At 35.4% G+C, this 16882-nt stretch overlaps 1 protein-coding gene across 6 annotated transcripts in view; it reads right to left on the bottom strand.

The window, feature by feature from the left end:
* Positions 1-1157: 1157 nt before the first annotated feature.
* The window catches only part of PCDH7 (protocadherin 7), a 266346-nt gene continuing 250621 nt past the window's right edge, over positions 1158-16882 (bottom strand). For all 6 annotated transcript variants that reach the window (XM_015624294.3, XM_019006323.2, XM_015624297.3 and 3 more), the window contains one exon: positions 1158-5505. In XM_015624294.3, the coding sequence (XP_015479780.1) occupies positions 5126-5505 (380 nt within the window). In that variant the 3' untranslated portion in view covers positions 1158-5125. The remainder of the gene's footprint in view (positions 5506-16882) is intronic.

The following is a 16882-nucleotide window of genomic DNA, read 5'->3' on the forward strand; positions in this document are numbered from 1 at the left end:
AGGTGGAGGGGTAGCTCATTCAAGTGCAGTGTGAGACATCCAGGGTCAGGTGGCGAGCTAAACTCTCCATTGGCTTGTAGATTCAGACCTCTGCTTGTGGAAGGAAGAATCTTCTTTGACACATTCATTAGTGAAGACTAGGAAATGCTAATTGAAAGCACATTCAGATAAAGAAATTTGCAATTTAAAGTTTATTTTTAAAAAGTTCTGCCCAGTTTTTATTCTGAAAAATCAAAGCCTAGTCTGTAACTGAGGTAAAAGGATAGAGGTGATGGCACTTTCTGTGATGTTTAGTGGGAAATTGTATTCAATGGTTTGCAAGGTCTCTATAGTAATTCTGTATTTTGCATAACACAGAGGCAGGGAGTGCGAGGAGTTTCGACCTTCGATCCCTCTCCCCACAAACACATTTTTTATGTGTTTATTAAGTATTATTTATTTTCCAATTTAATGGCTGTTTTGGAGCTTCCTCTCTTAAGACAAACAAGCAACCAAACAAAGACAAAAAAATCTATGTGCAATCCAGACAGCTAAGGAATAAACTCTTTCTTCTTAGATTCTTGTTATGGAGGATGATTTGTTCTTGATCTGCAGTTATGCTGAGATGGATAATTTGATTCACAGCCAGAGAAAACTGGAGGCTTTTATTTCTCTTTTTTTCCCCTGAAATTCTGCATTAATTGTTTTGTTTTTCTCAGTATAGACACTCCACTGACATTTTAGGATTTGTTAATAGTTCTAAGCTTCTTGGAAAAAATAGCAGCCTTGCTGATAATAAGAAAGTTGTCATTCCATAATGGAAATACATGGACTTTTACTAAAGACTTGTTATTCCACTTAGCAGGGAAGGTTTTGAACACATCTTCAAAATAAGCCCTTTTGAGCAGTAATCAGAGACAGCTGTTCAAGTTACAAGTACCCTTTTTCTGCTATGAAAATAGCTGTGTGCAGTCCTGGGTGGCAATAGCCTTGCCTCTATCAAATTTCACCCTGAAGACAGGTAAAAGCTCAGCTGCTTCTGCAGCTGAATCTGTGGCCAGTTATTAAGGCAGTGTCATCTCTGCCGTTCAAAATAGCATTAAATATTGAAACTAGCACGTGATTTAATCTAGTAAAATTGGAATAGACTGTCCAAGAAAGTAAACTGGCAAATGGGCAACCAGTTGAACATGTTATATTTTAATTTGCAGAGACAAAAATGACAAGCAATTTATTTACATAAAACTGTACAAAAGCAAATTAAATTATGTAAATATTTCATAAATAGAGGTGGACTAGCGTTTAATACATTTTGCCATGTTTAGCATAGTTGCGTGCATAGTGACTCATAATAAACAATGATAAATTGTTCTCTGCTTCACTATCAACATCCAAGTTGCAGAACAATAGTCAATGATTATTATTACAAACAGATCGTACCACACTGAATGCAAGTGCTTTAAAATTTAGGAAAAGTTGTCTGAAAGCATACCCCAGGTAGCTGGCGAATGTTGCCTTCTTCCTAGTGCTTACACTCTTTCAGTCAGTAATACAACTTAACTGATGGGCTTTCATTTCTATTGCTTTTTCATCTGCTTCTTTTCTTAAGGAAACTCTGTATATTTATCACCAATGAAACGGAAGGAAAAATATCTCGTTGTTCAAGTTCCTTACAAGCGTTTGGTGATGGCTGGATTTACGGCAAGATCGTTATCCATATTCATTGTTTTTCTGCTTGACAACTTCTAGGGTAGTCTTTCAGCCAATCATTTCAATCCCATCTAAATTCTTCCCCCACATAAAAATAATGTTTAGCTTTTTTTTTCCTGAAACTCAGGCAGCAGGCCAGTCAGAAACCATATTCAGTAAACATAGTGGGTCTGAGATCTGGAATAAGCCTTAGATTTTAGACCAAAGCTATTGAACTTTCTAATACATATAAAGTTATATATTAACGCATCAATCTATAAAGGTGTCCTAATGTAAAATACATGCAAAGCTCATCTGAGTTTCCCATGGAAGGAAAGAAAAAGATGATTTCTATTCTGTACAACTAAAATGTTATGAAGGCTAAAAGCAATTGAAAAAAATTGTCAATTTTCCTGGTAACATGAACTGGTGACACCTTGCTAAATAGCTATCATATAGACTGATCATACTTTTCCAGGCAGCAGAATTAAAAACAAATTAAAACAACCCCAAACCCCGCACAAATAGTAATAAAAAAATCCTCAAGACCTACTTAAACCACAGCCTTGTGTTAATAATTCTTAAGACTGGTCCATTAACTGAGTTTGGCAAAAGGCTTGTTTTTAAATATATCATTTATAATTTCTCAGAAAATAAACACAGGTAAATATACAGGTTCAAAAAAGTTGGGAATAGCCCCTTACCCCTCAGTGTCCAAACCCAACTACCACTTTACCATAATAATAGGTATAAAAGGCACAGTTGCATATTTTGCATTCACCCTAATTATTTTTTATAGCTTTATTTGTTTGTTTTTTATACAAAAGCACTCTATTTATGGAGTGGCACCAGATTTAACCTATTTCAAATAATGAGGAAAAATACAAACACAAAATATATTTGTATGTCATGCCAGGTCAGAAGAGTAATCAGCATATTAATAGTGGCTAGTTCCACAAGAATTACTGTGAATACTTACAGGAGATAGAATTTTAAAAAATTCTTTCACACGCATTTTAGATCTAAGGAGATGCACACAAGAAAATTATTTCATGACTGTCTTATGTGGTGCAAAAATTGGTGAGTGACTGCTGATCCATTTAATCTGGAGGTCTACTATGACCTGCATTATTAGCCTTGTAGAAAAAGTGTCTAAGAATATATGGAACCCAGCTACCTAATTTATTTTCTTGTGTGTAATATTAAATAAAATCTTATTAAAGGAAGTTTGGTTGAACATTTGTGTTATGCAATTGTGTATTCTGTTGAAACGTGCAAGAAAAATGTGTTTACATTACATAAGCATTTTTAGAAGCATTTTTAAACAGGTACTTACAGATTATACAAAGCAGTAACTGCTATATGCAGTCTCATAACAAAGTACTAGCTTGCATCTCTCCATATTACTTAAATAATTAAACATAAAAATGTTCAATCATTATTAATCTTTGATTTTAATATTTTCTTTCTAAAATGTCCCATTCATCATAACTGCTATACACAAACTAATGTTACTTGAAGGAAGTAAACTTTAGAGAGGAGAATGAAAAGGCCAGTAATGGCACAACCCACTAAATGGAGAAGTGAACTCAAAGGATAAATGTGATGAGCTGTTTGGATTTACCAACCTCTACCTTAGGCTGTTTAAGGTTATTTCTATGCAATTCTTCAAAGCAAGAAACTACCCAAAGCTACATTATGACTACAGTTACTAGAGAGCCATCTAGCCATGCCATCACGCCAGATTCAACAGCCAGGGATCTGAACGCTTTCCCCGTCCTTGAGCTGTCCTTGCTGTGTTGTTTGATTGTCACTTTTGTCTGAATGTCTGAGCTTGGTCTGTGATTATTACTACATCAACTACAGAGCAATTGGTTGATGTTCTGCATGTTTTGTTGCTTTTATTGCACAAAACCCTGTTTCATTTCCTCTTCCTTCCAAGAAGCACTCACCATGATAGTTGTTACAGCTCTTGCATATCACAGTAGCTTGGATTCCTTTTAAGTCATCTTGACCTCCTAGGTATCATACCACTGTTTATGAGACCATTTTTTACTAATGCTAAATGTTCTGCATCTTGATATCATTTAGTATTGCACTTCGCTTGGTTTTAATGCACTTGGTTTCAAGAAAGCTTTCATTATCATCCTCTTTGACATAATTGAAGCAGTTGATAAGCTGCAACACTGATGACCAGACTTAGCAACCATGCCTTGCAATCTGAATAGAAGCCTTTGTATCCAAGTTGTAATGTTCTCTTGTTACTGCATTATCCCATTGTCCACCTTTTTCCCTCCCATCAAGCATTCCCATCAACACAGCCTTCTCTTCTACTATTATTTTTTAATTTTGATCTTAAAAATTCCCTGGAACTAGCATATGCAGCATATCATATGCAGCATGTGCTGCAATATATCATGTCATTACATAAAAAAAAGTATCAGTTCCTTTGGGCATTCAACTGAACCACACTGGAAAAAAAATTTGTCATCTGGGCTTGTGAACTGTGCTGCTGTGTAGAATTTAACAGAAGTTGTGTTATGAGTACATGTGGTTTTTTTGTGAATACATTTATTTTCTAAGTCAAGCCCCAATACTTAACAGTTCCCCTGATCCATTGTGTGATCTTTGGCCTTTTTGTTATTACAATCTTTCCAGCTAAATGTTAGTCTTGCCCAAAATAATGATTTTAACAGTTTATCATTGCTATCCTATGGTATAAGTGTTAGTAATTGTGTTTACATTGAAATAATCATTACAGACAATGAGAGAGAAAGAGAGAAAGAGACACAGCAAGACACATTTGTTCTATGGACAAAACAGAACCAGAGTTCATGAATCACAGGAAAGTATGCCGTGGTTTTGACTGCAGTCTCAGGCTGAATATATTTCTGTTGCTTCCAGCCTCAGATGAGAGGTGAGAATATTAAAGCTGTGGTCTTCACAAAGTGCCTATTAATGATTATTCCTTTATATTTATCCTATATCTTTACGGTTTCTGAAGGATTGTCCCTGATGGGGATCAGCAATATTCAGATGGTATGTTTTGAATACATTTTCCCTGACCTGTTATCCTCAACAAGCCAGATGACAAACAAACAAAATGAGTGGCTTAATTCATGCTTCTGCAGAGGGGAAACAACAGTGTGTTGTGTTCTTTTTAATCAAGCTTGCTACTATGGGAGTAATTTGCAACCATAGATCTAGGAAAATAAAAATCAGCGAGGGGGAATTAGACATGCAAGTAACAACAATGTTTTCTACATTGTACAGTATAGTCAGGCAGACAGTATAATTACATGCCTGCTATGGAGGCAGAAGTGGCAGGCAGATCTTTTGTCTCTTTGGTGGCCCCCTTTCTTTTGTTTCACATTTTTTCTTAAAATTGTTGTGATTTTAAGAATTTTGCCCCATTTCTTTCTTATATTATGAAAGAACTTTGTTGCTGCTTTTTAGCCTACAGGTAAACTTCTCTTCTAGTTAGGGTATTGACAGGAGATGGCTTGTATTCCCCTGTCTGTGTAAGGGGGATATCCTCTGGATTGCCTTCTTCATTTTTGCTGAAACTAGCTGCGCTGAAGGTCTCATAGGATGAGGTCAACTTTTTGTTAAGGAGGTTTCTGTTGCGATCACCCATGAGGGAGGCTTCTCCATTGGCCAGCTTTTCCTGACTGCCCCGTTCATCGACAGGCATGAAAGTGGAGAGTTTTGGCTGGCTCTTCTGCTTTCTCTCCGGAGAAGTGCGGACTGGCATCCAGCAGGAGTCTGAGTGGCCATATTCATCACATTCTCGGGTGCACTTCCCTGTTAGGGCTACATCTGGTAGAGGCCGTGAATCTGAAAATAAAAGAGAGTTCTCTTTACAAATTGATATTACAGTGACTGCCATTGAAACTGAGAATCCTGAAATTCACAAAAGGTATTTTTAAAGGTCTTGGTGGGAATGTTGCAGTAAGTTCCTCAGTAATAATTTTTTCACAGTGCATGTGCCCAGAGGCAACAAGCAGATCTGTACAGTTATCCTCAGCCTTAATAACTGAAATAAAAAACAGGCTACTAATCCTCTTCCTGTGCCTGTAAATTAATTCCAGAAGCATTTGGCATTAAGTACTGAATTAATTTTGATGTCTGAAAGAGTCAAAGAAGCACTTAATTCCATACTGCCAATTTTCTAGAAATTATTAAAAATACCTTTCCTTGAATTTTTTTGTACAGAATATTCCGAATTTATGTGGAAGGATCCTTAAACCCTGCACCCTGCAAATACTTACAACCATACTTAATGCCCTGAAAATGAGCAAATCTGTTATTGATAAAGGGACTGAATTTTCATATAATGTAAACCTCTGCTTTCATTTCTGAGGATTGGGCACTTGAGTTGTTAGTCCACAATATGTTACATAAGTTGTACAATCAGTAATTGCAGAAGCATGCAAAATGTCTGCTGTGGGCTTTAAACTTTATCAGTAGTACAAATAAAGCCATTTTGTGTGTATATGTGCATGGTAAGAAACAGGATGATTCTGAGTGCTGCCTAAGAGAAATATTTTATATGTTGTTTGTTATGTTAGAAGGTGTTCTGTTGCTGTTCACTATCTCTAATTTCTCTGTACTTGTGGGAGCTTTCACGGAAAACCAACAAAATTCAGGGGCCTGCAGAGTTGACTGCTACCTATCTGTAATGCAGTATATTTAATATTTGTATTTGTATTTTGATATTTGCATACAACTGAATTTAAAAGCTACCTCAACTAATTTAAGGAATGGGTAAGATTCTTAAACTTTGCTTTTATTCAGGTATAGTGTATTTTGTGGTCTAAAGGAACAACTGAAACTGCCTACAAAGTAATAACATGATATTCAAACAATGTTGAAAAAGAACATAAATAAAAAAATAAATTTTTCAAGGGTGTTTGATATGACTTTCATATGATATGAATTATTTGATGAAATATTTAGTTTTGTTTTATAAAAAAATCAATTCTTTTAGAAGGGAGCAAGGAACTTCAACATGGAAACATAATCAGGTACTTCATATGGGCCGTGGCATCTTTCTACCTTCCTGCTACAACAACAAAGTTCTTGTGAACAGTAATTTTTGCCTGTAATAACGTGTGCCTTATAAAAACTCTTTCAAAGGCCAGCTCAGCCTTCATTCTGTTCGTTTTGCCTATTTTTCTTTGATTTTTGCTGGTAGAGTACCTTCTCAAATTATGACAATTCCAATGGTGGATTTTTTTATAAATTGATAAAAAAGACCATGGCTGAAGATAAACAAAAAAACAAACAAAACCCCAGAACCAAAAATTCTTCTCTCTTCCAGAATAAGCCATTTTAATTTAAAATATTTACAACAGGTGCTTGCAGAGAAAGCATATTTAATTTCAACATCTGTGGATTTAATCCTGATAGAATTGTAAAAGCTCTTGAAAGTCAGATTTATCTTCACCCTGTCCTGATTATTTTCAGGCATTTAAACATCAATTTAATAAATAATTTGTTACAGTATTGTATAGAGTTTGTACGCTATTTGGTATTGACAGGTGTCAACATTTTATAAAATCTACTGTATGTATTCTGAATACTGTATAAATTTTCATATTTCAATGAAATATCACTTACTTTCATGAGGAATCAACCCTGGTGTCTAGATAACTGAGTAACCCTGTAACTAAGATGTGTAAGGCCAGGAGGAGGGACCTGAGGGATTTTTTTGTTTTTGTTTTTTAATTTTTTTCCCCCAATTTATTTTAAGACTTTTTCCCATAGACACAATTCCCATTTTTTTTATTTTTTTTTTTTTCCCCAGAGAAGAATGCAATACTGTGGAAACTTGTCAGCCTATCAGTTTTCAGATAGCTGTGTTCTGCAAACATACACAGAATGTGGGAATGGTAGCAGGACAATCCTCTGTTTGTCAGCTAAATCAGCATTATTCTGACTCTCCCTAAAGATAAGAAGCATAATTGACTCCTCAGCTCCCCTGATGTGCTTTGATTTTTGAGCAGAATTTTTCATATTTTTACAACAGGGCCAATTCCCTTAAATCTCCATAAACTAGACAAACCAATACCTTATTTCTGAAAAAAAACAACCATTAAACATTATGCTTGCTTCAAGTATTTTAATTATTATTTATTGCATTTAATTATTATTATTGCATCTGCTCATCAAGGCAATATGTCTGACTTTTATTTAAAACATAAGAATATATGTTTATTGAAAAGATTTTATTTTGCTGTTGTTTGAGTTTGGGGATTTTTTTGGATTGGAACAATTAGCATCTCATGATATCTGATGGAATCTTTTAGCTCGAAAATACTTCGAGTCAGTAATACATGGGTTCATAAAAATTCTCTCCTTGCTGAGGGCCTCTGAATCATGCACTTGAAAATGTAACATTTTGCATTATAATATTTCTCCTGTTCACTTCTGGACAAGTACTGGAATTCCTTATTGTAAATCATGAGGACTTAATGTACAATTCAGCCTATATGCTGTTTTAAGAAGCAAAAACCCCCAAGACAGTGTGTTGCTGCATGTTGTCCTGTTGGGTTATGAGATAAACCTTATTTTCATACCCACAGAAGAGCTCAAAGAGACACCAGAAGAACAATACTAGCCCAAATAATACCCTGGCAGACATACCCAGGCACACCATAGGGCAATCAGACCCTCAGAGGTCCGTCTGTCCAAGCCCAGAGGGACACATGTGTGTATAGTAGCAGATAGGAATTCAAAATAAGGATTCAGGAGGAAATATTGTCTTTCTGTGTAATTCTGGGGGTTGCTGTCTAGGTATGTAGAGCACATTATAAGATATGGGGAAAAGAAATTTGAGACAGCAAAGGGTTTAGATGATGTTTAGGGCAGAAACCATTGGGAACACAAGTGAGGAGTTTAGGTGATAGTGGAGAAGTAGAGATATAAGGTGATAAAAAGGCCAGACACATGTAAATAGTTTGCTGGGTAACAAGTTTGTCTGGTCATGTTCTGTGCCACATGAACACCACCTTTTCTGTGCTCTTATTAAATTCCTTTCTAACTCGTTCCTGGGAGTAGGCTCTCTGTTCTAAATGCATGTATGGATATGGGCATGTCCACTGTCACTAGCAGTCTTTCATCCTGACCAGCCAGAGAAGAGGACAGAATGAGGCCCCTGGTGCTGTTTGTTTACAATGGTTGTGTCAAGCAATACTTAGTTCTGATCTAGAGACACCATGAGAAGATATGCTTGAAAATAACTAAGAGGATACCTTCTGATGACATCTTCTGATGATCTTTTTTTGTGTAGATAAAAGGTTGAATTTAACTCATCTACATAAACTCTCAGAACCTAAGCTCAAATCTGTAGATTTCTTTATAACAAGAGATATCACATATCTCTCTCACTAATTAAAATTGTGATAATTTTTTTCTGGTTAATAAGGGGCATTTTAAACACAAATTTAATTTGGCTCCCAGATATGCAATTGAAGTAGGAATCTGTTGTGCTGGTCCTTGATGATTTGCCAGTTGTGCTGACAAATTGTTTGCTGTGCCATATTCCATTAGACTTGTCAGCTCTCAGTGGGGTCACTACTGGAGTATTTAACTTTTACACTGAGAAGCACTTAAAAAAGCATTTCACTTATGTTTCAATAGAGGACATGAATAAGTTTATTTTTATTTTTAAATTTTGAGATTGTTCAAAACTCCATGGGCTAGGTAATTTAAAAAACTGAGCATACAGTCTCTACACTGCAAAAGAGGGATGATCTGTTTCAGTGAATTATCAAAAATACAGTTACTTACTCTGGCTGAAATGGCATAGCAGTTTATCCAAATTAGGGGTTAAATCACTGTTATCAAGTGCAGTGTATAGAAAGCACCCCATTTTCCCTTAACCAAAGTTTAGGTATGTCAATCTTTTAAACTGAAGATCAATTAGAATGCAACAAGTTTCAAACCATGTTGGATTAAATCTATACTCAAATGCTGTAGTGATTCAAGCTCTAAGAACAGATGCAAGAAAACAATGAAGTAGAAGGCTGTATTAACTGTAAGCATCAAATCTTAATTGAAGGTGTTTTAGAGATAGGTATATGGCACTGGGTTTGACAGCCTGAGGGAGACGAGGCTGCTGCTGCTGTTCTGTACCTACAAGTCCATACATTAGCAAAGATGAAGATATATTTCCAGTAGGCACATACACAGAGCACACACATACACCAGATATACACCGAGTTGTCCACATAGATCACAGAATTCAGCTTGGGAAAAAAATTGGAAAATGCAATTTAAAGGGCCTTAAAATTTGCATTGTCATTGTATCTGATAGAACCTTCCACGACAAATTTTTAAAAGTTATCTGATAAAAGATTTTTTTTTAAACTTTAGTAATTATTCATCCAACTAATCCTTAAACATTTTCAGGTAATTTCTGAGATGGTGATATGCTTTATGATTGTCATAAAACTTTGCACAAAAGAATTGAAGTGATTGGAAATACTTATATGTATGCTAATGTTTCTGGTGATTGTAGCTGACTGTTCCCTTAGAGCTAGTAGGGTTGCTTACAATCAAAACAGGAAGGCACCTACCACTGCAGGTTGGACAGGGGAAAGAAGATGTTCTATCTCCAGTTTAATGACAAAGAAACTAGTTCAAGTATTCCAACCAAACAGTTTTCCACTAGTTTCTGTCCTCCTATTCCTAATCAAAAGAGGTTAATATATTTCATCAAGGACATAAACAGTATTATTAAACTCAGTAGTCAACAAGTACACCTGAGGATTGGAACTAGATGATTTTAAGACCCCTTCCAACCCTATCCATTCTATGACTCTACATGTTTCAAGTTATTTGCTTTTATTTTACACACACATTGCAGAAATAATAGTCAAGAATGTTCACTGTGGCTTTACTCTACACATTTTTTAGCAACCATTCTTGTACAATATATTTTATAGAACCATATCTAGTCATGACATGGTTCTACACAGACACTGGAGAAAAATGTAAAGATCTTTTCGCTTTTTCATTTTTGTAAACCACACACAAAGCTGATGATAACAATAGACTTAAGATGTATTTAAGCTGTCAAAAGTTCTGTCCCTGGAGGTGGAAAACCTTCCAAATCAACAGTGACACTATATCTAGGCACAAAAATTGAACATTTTCCGAAAACATTCTTAGCTGTAGCCCTTTCTTTTGGAGTACAAAACCACAGTAGCCATATAGTATGGCAGCAGTGCAACAGTACTGTAAACTGTGAAGCTTTGTCTGTAGGATCTGAGGAGTCATTGGCAGGTGGGTTCTAAATAGTATCTGTGACAAATCAATGACTACATGCAGATTTTGCTTTCCATATTGACAGGCCCATAATATCCCTGCATGGTTCCATTTATTGAGGACCTATGAAAAGTGCATTTGGAGTAATTCCAGCTACTGTGGGAAAAGAAAAAAGAATAGGAACAGCTATATAGTAAAGAAAGAGACTGTGGTTTGGATGAGCCCCATTTTTTTCTGTATTCTGTACACAAATTTGTTACATTCAGAAGACAGTCCAAAATGCAAATAAAATACCATTGTATGATTAAAGTGGAGTACATTTACATGGTTTTTATATTAAAAGCCATGACTGTCTTATGAGCTGTGTGATCAGGAGCATAATAGAGCTCTTAAAGCATAACAAGTATTGACTATATGATGGGGGAACAATAATGCAGAAATCACTGAGAGAGTATATGTTGTAGAAAATCACTGTTTAAGGGGGAAAAAGGAAAGCCAGTCTACAGGGATATACAGCTACAATAGTACTGTTGTTGAAATTCTTGACTCCTAATTGAAGTAATTCAGGAACTGCACCCCAGTCTGTGCTGTGGCACATTCTGACATGCCAAGACACTATAAAAATACTTAAACATGTTTGAAAGCATCAGCAATTTCTTTCTCTGTACCTTAGGCTAAATACAGTTAAACAGCAATTGAACATATCTCAAGAAGCATTTAGTGCCCCGAGGCTTGGACTGCTGTCATTCTGAATGTGGCATTATCATGTACTGCAGAGATAGTGCATGCCATCTCTAAAACAGTCTTCCTGAATAAAGTCAAACACAAATCCACTGCTTGAGATATGCCAACTACACTGAAGTAATGAATACATTAATTGATTTTGGACTAGAATAATTTCATGTATATCATGCCTAATTCTAAAGTTCCTTTCCATGCTAAAGAAAATACTTGAGAGCACAGAAAGATTTTATATATATTGATGGAATGATTAATATTGTGAGACAAGGTATGACAGAATGATACAAAATAATGAAATCTGAAAACTTTATTTTTTTAATGAAAAAAAAATAGAAATAAAGAATGACGAATATAGAATAAAAGTGAGAATTTTCAGTACTTGAAAAATGGTGGAAAATAATAGTTCCTCTTAAACAATCCCTAAAACCAGCAAGACTCACTGCTGTGATGTGTCTGAAGTCCTAATACTTACAAATTTCAAGAGAAACTAGAGTGACATGTTAAAGGAAACACATGCTGCTAAATAGTCTTTTACAATTAAAACTAATAAAAATAAAGCAATGTTATAGAAAATAGAGTAAAATGATTCTTTAACATTTGAAAAAAGTTCATGCTAGATGAATGAAACTGAATTAGTGAGAAGAGAAAGCAGATTTGGTAGAAAAGAACATGAAGTACCTAAGAAGCAAGGGAAAAAAAACAATAAAACAAGAGTGGAAACAATCTGTTTTATACACTCATAGTGAAAAAGACCAGAAGTAAGGTCTCGGTTTCATGTTAGAAATTAGAAAAATCTCTGAGGATGAATGAAGTAGTAATGGAAGGTTACAGAAGTTGTTTTACAAACGTCTACATTTTTTTTTTCTGAGGATAATATAAACATAGCTAATCTAACCTAGGAAAAGATGCACTAAATGACCTCTAAAGTTTCCCTTCAGCTCCACAGTTCTGTTGGTGTGATTGCCAGCTCTCATGTACTTTGGCCTCAATCCAATTCCTAACTGCTTCTCAGTTATCTCTTAACTTATTCAGTAATAAATCAGACTCAGACAGTGGGCCTCAGTTCAACCAAAAATCCACTTTAGAATCCTCCTTAAAATTTTATGGTAATAAAACTACAAGCAACACCCAGAAATAGTTGGTCTGCTTAATTCAAGTGTTGATCAAAGGAATACAGAAACATAATTCCCATAATGATAAAAACACTTCACCCACTCCCAAGTTCTGACATGATAGTTTAACATTTATAAAATCTTGTTTCCTGAGAAAAAGCATGTCCATCCTATTTTACAATTAATTTCTTCACAAAGTTAAAGAATGAATATTGTTTCTATCTGTAGTGGTGCAAAACATATCACACCTGTGAAGTGCATTAAATGTGAAACAGATGTGAGAATAAAAATTTAACAAGTGTTTACATCTTATATGATATTTTTGTTTTGCATCCCTTGAATATTATCTGTCTGTGTTTTAGGGAGGAGCAGTCATATAAGATAATGAATTTATAAATTTTGCTTGGTTTTTTTTTTACGCTTATTAAGCCTACTACACCAGTCTGTATAGCTATTTAAAATGATTCAGACATTACCAAAGAAATATCACCCAAATAATAAAGAAATATTACCCAAGCAATAATATTTCTGACTGAGGTTCCACATAGTCATAGTTGCTTCTATTGTACCTCCAGCAGTTTAAAGTATAATATTAACTGTTTCCCTAATTATGGAACAACTTGATAAAAAAAAAATCTTGCCTAAATTAGTGATTATACCAATTCAATAATATTGCATCTCTGTTCTTCAATGGATCATCAGTATATCACAACTTACGTAAAGATAGTTTATATCAAAAACAGATCTATGTGTTTGGGATTTTTTACCCAAAAAAACCCCCATACTTGTGCTTTTATGCATCAAAATCATATTGATCTGATGGTTGTCAGTGGAAGGCAGTACCATAAATTGTTACAACATTATGGTTAGGTGAAATCAAATTCAACAGGCTTAATTCTAGACAAATACTAGTTTGATTACATTATAAAATAGGAATGGCCAGTAGAAACACAAAGTTTTCTCTTGTTTAAATTATATTTATCCTGTAGTTTAAACTGTATTGTTTAATTTTCTTTCACAAAACCAATTGCACATATATAAAGAGAACTAAGTATCAGCTTATGGGATACCAGTGGTGAGTACCATACTAAATGCACCATGCTGAACCTAAATTCCCCAGATTTTAATTTTCTACATTTAAATGTAATTGCTGCAAGACTTCTTGTAATCCTGTTAAATCCTTTGATAGCCCGATTTGTTTCTATCAGTGAAATGGCAACATATCCTTCAGAAAAGCAGGACTTACTGTGGCTTCCTGAAGAAGCATAGACATTAAGATGTAGGAAACATTTAAGCTGTCTAATTGTTCTGCCAATCTAATGCTAAGGTATTAATCTGTCACTGTGTCAAATTACATGCCTTTATTTTTTTCAGTAAAATGTGTCAGTGCTTAACAAACTCTGAGCTGAAACAATTTATGGAGCAATTAGAATGTCAACTCTCCTACAGATGACTTAAGAAAATCTGAATTGAGGCTCAAAAGTCACCATAACTTCCTTGATACTCCTGCCAAAGTGATGGGACTGCAGGAGCTCTAAGGGAATCAGGTAGCTAGCAGGCATTATTAGCTCACTCAGCTGTTCCTCCTTTTATTTTATTTTCTGTTGATAAAGATTTAATGTATTTTCACATCTGGAATAGACACCAGGTAGAAAAATGAGTGCTTGTGACACAGAAAATAAAAACACCATGACTTCCCCTCATCTCCCTTCAATTTGTGCCCATCTCATTCAACATACAACTTATTTTTGGAGATAATCCAAATAATATTTTCTAAGGGATACTAACGAATGCAACATTGCTTCCGTTTAGAAAATAAAACACATGGCCCCAAAAGATGCTTGATGTCATTTGGTCTCATGGATATCTCACAAATATCTTCAAGGATATATAGAACTGATAATGAAAGTTGAATACATAGAAAAAATTAATCACGTGGAGTTTCAAGCTCTTTTGTAAGACGGATATTTGTTGAAGCAATATAAAAGTGCATTATATATGGCTAAGGTTTAGCTTCAGATGGTGGCTGATTAAAAAGATAAACCCCACTAAGCACATGGCTGGTTAATTGCCACAAGTAATAGCAGGAATAAAATCAATAAACAGAAAAACTGAACCACTTGTGCTTGTCAACAAGAACTCAAACTAAAGTTTGAGGCTTCTGTTCAAAGGCTTATATATTTAAGAATTGGCTTTAAGGGAAAATGCTGATTTTTTTTCCTTTCATATCTTTCAGTGAGTTACTTTTCCTTACAGAATTATCCTGAAACATGAAATAGTAAGTTGAACTGTTCATGTTGATAATACCACTGCATTTGTGAAAATTAAATGCTTCATACTCTTCCACTTTGTGCAGCAAAATATTTCTAGATTCTGGATCATATTTTATACCTGCATACACAGAAAAAAATATGATACAGTAACCTGTATTAAATAGTACTACTGCTTTCATAAAAAGGGAATTACTTGGGTTTCCAGAGGTTTTCTGTGTGACTCATGTAAGGTATATTTTGTTACAAGTCATAGACTTTCAAAGGTTAAACTTGTAAGTGCAAAATGAGGTGAAGCTCTGTTAATTTATATCATGTTATTTTCAAATGGGGCAAAGAACAGTTATCTATGCTCTACATGCAAATGATAACCTAAATAATGTAGAGCTCAGCATGAAGCAGAAACAAATAACTTGTGACTACTTCCCTTTTTAGCAACTGTCAAGAGAAAGTCATACCGTAAGAAGAAATATAGCAGTTGTGAGGGGTCCATTTAACCTTTTGTATCACATGAAGGGAACCTTACCCCATAAAATGAAAAAAATAGACACTTATCTGTTCATGTCATACGTTTCTCACAAATGCACATATAAATTTGTAATTTTACTTTATGATATTACAAGATCTGGGACATAAAACAAAATTTAGTACAGCGCATTGAATTGGAAAGTACAAAGAATGCACTTTCATGTTTTTAAGAGAAATTCTACATAACAAAAGACTGAAATGAATGTTAAAAAAAAATAAATAAAAAACATTATTGTATTAAATCACATCTTCCTTGTCTATGTAAGTATACTTCAGAAGAAATGGGCTAAATTTTATAAGATATATTGTTCATCCTCTTGAATTATGAAGAATAACAGAAATATAAAATCATAAAACTCAGCCGTAAATGATAACACTTCCACTGGTCACTGAGAAAGAAAATTATTTACTGATTAACTAGTTACAGAGTTTTGTGTTTTATTCCATGTCAGTAGCATGAGCCTCCTCTTTATAGGAATTACTTTGGGACCTTGAGCTCTTCCTAAGAAGAAGTAAAATCTACCCTGGAAATGTAGAATAGTAGGATAATAGAATATTCTGAGCTGGAAGGAACCCACAAGGATCATTGAAGTCCAACTCCTGGCCCTGCACAGGACAGCCTCAAGAGCCACACTATGTGCTGAGAACATTGTATAAACATTTCCTGAACTCTGGCAGGTTTAGGACCATGACCACTTCCCTGGGGAGACTATTCTAGTGCTCAAACACCCTTTGGTTGAAGAACTTTTTCTAATATCCAATTCCCGTGACACAACTTCAGGTCACTCCCTCGGGTCCTGTAACTGATCATCACAGAAAGGAGATCAGTGTCTGCACCTTCCCTTCATGAGGAAGTTGCAAACTGCTTTGAGGTCTCCCCTCAGCATCCTCCAGGCTGAACAGACCAAGAGACATCAGTGGCTCATTGTATGGTGTCTTTACCATCTAGGCCTCTAGACCCGTCACCATTTTCATAGCCCTCTTTTGGATGGTGTCTAGTAGCTTTAGATACTTCTTACACTGTGGTGCCCTAAACTGCACACAATATTCAAGATGAGGCTGCCCCAGCTCAGGGCAGAGCAGGACAATCCCCTCCCTTGCCTGGCTGCCATGCTGGGCCTGGTGCACCCCAGGACACGCTTGGCCCTCCTGGCTGCCAGGGCACGGCTGACTAGTGTGCAACTTTCTGTCAACCAGGACCCCCAGGTGCCTTTCCTGGCACTGCTTTCCAGCATTTCACTCCCCAGTCTGTACATACACAGAGTTACCCCATCCCAGGTGCAGAATCTG

This window comes from Parus major, chromosome 4, assembly GCF_001522545.3.
Source record: "Parus major isolate Abel chromosome 4, Parus_major1.1, whole genome shotgun sequence".
NCBI lineage: Eukaryota > Metazoa > Chordata > Aves > Passeriformes > Paridae > Parus > Parus major.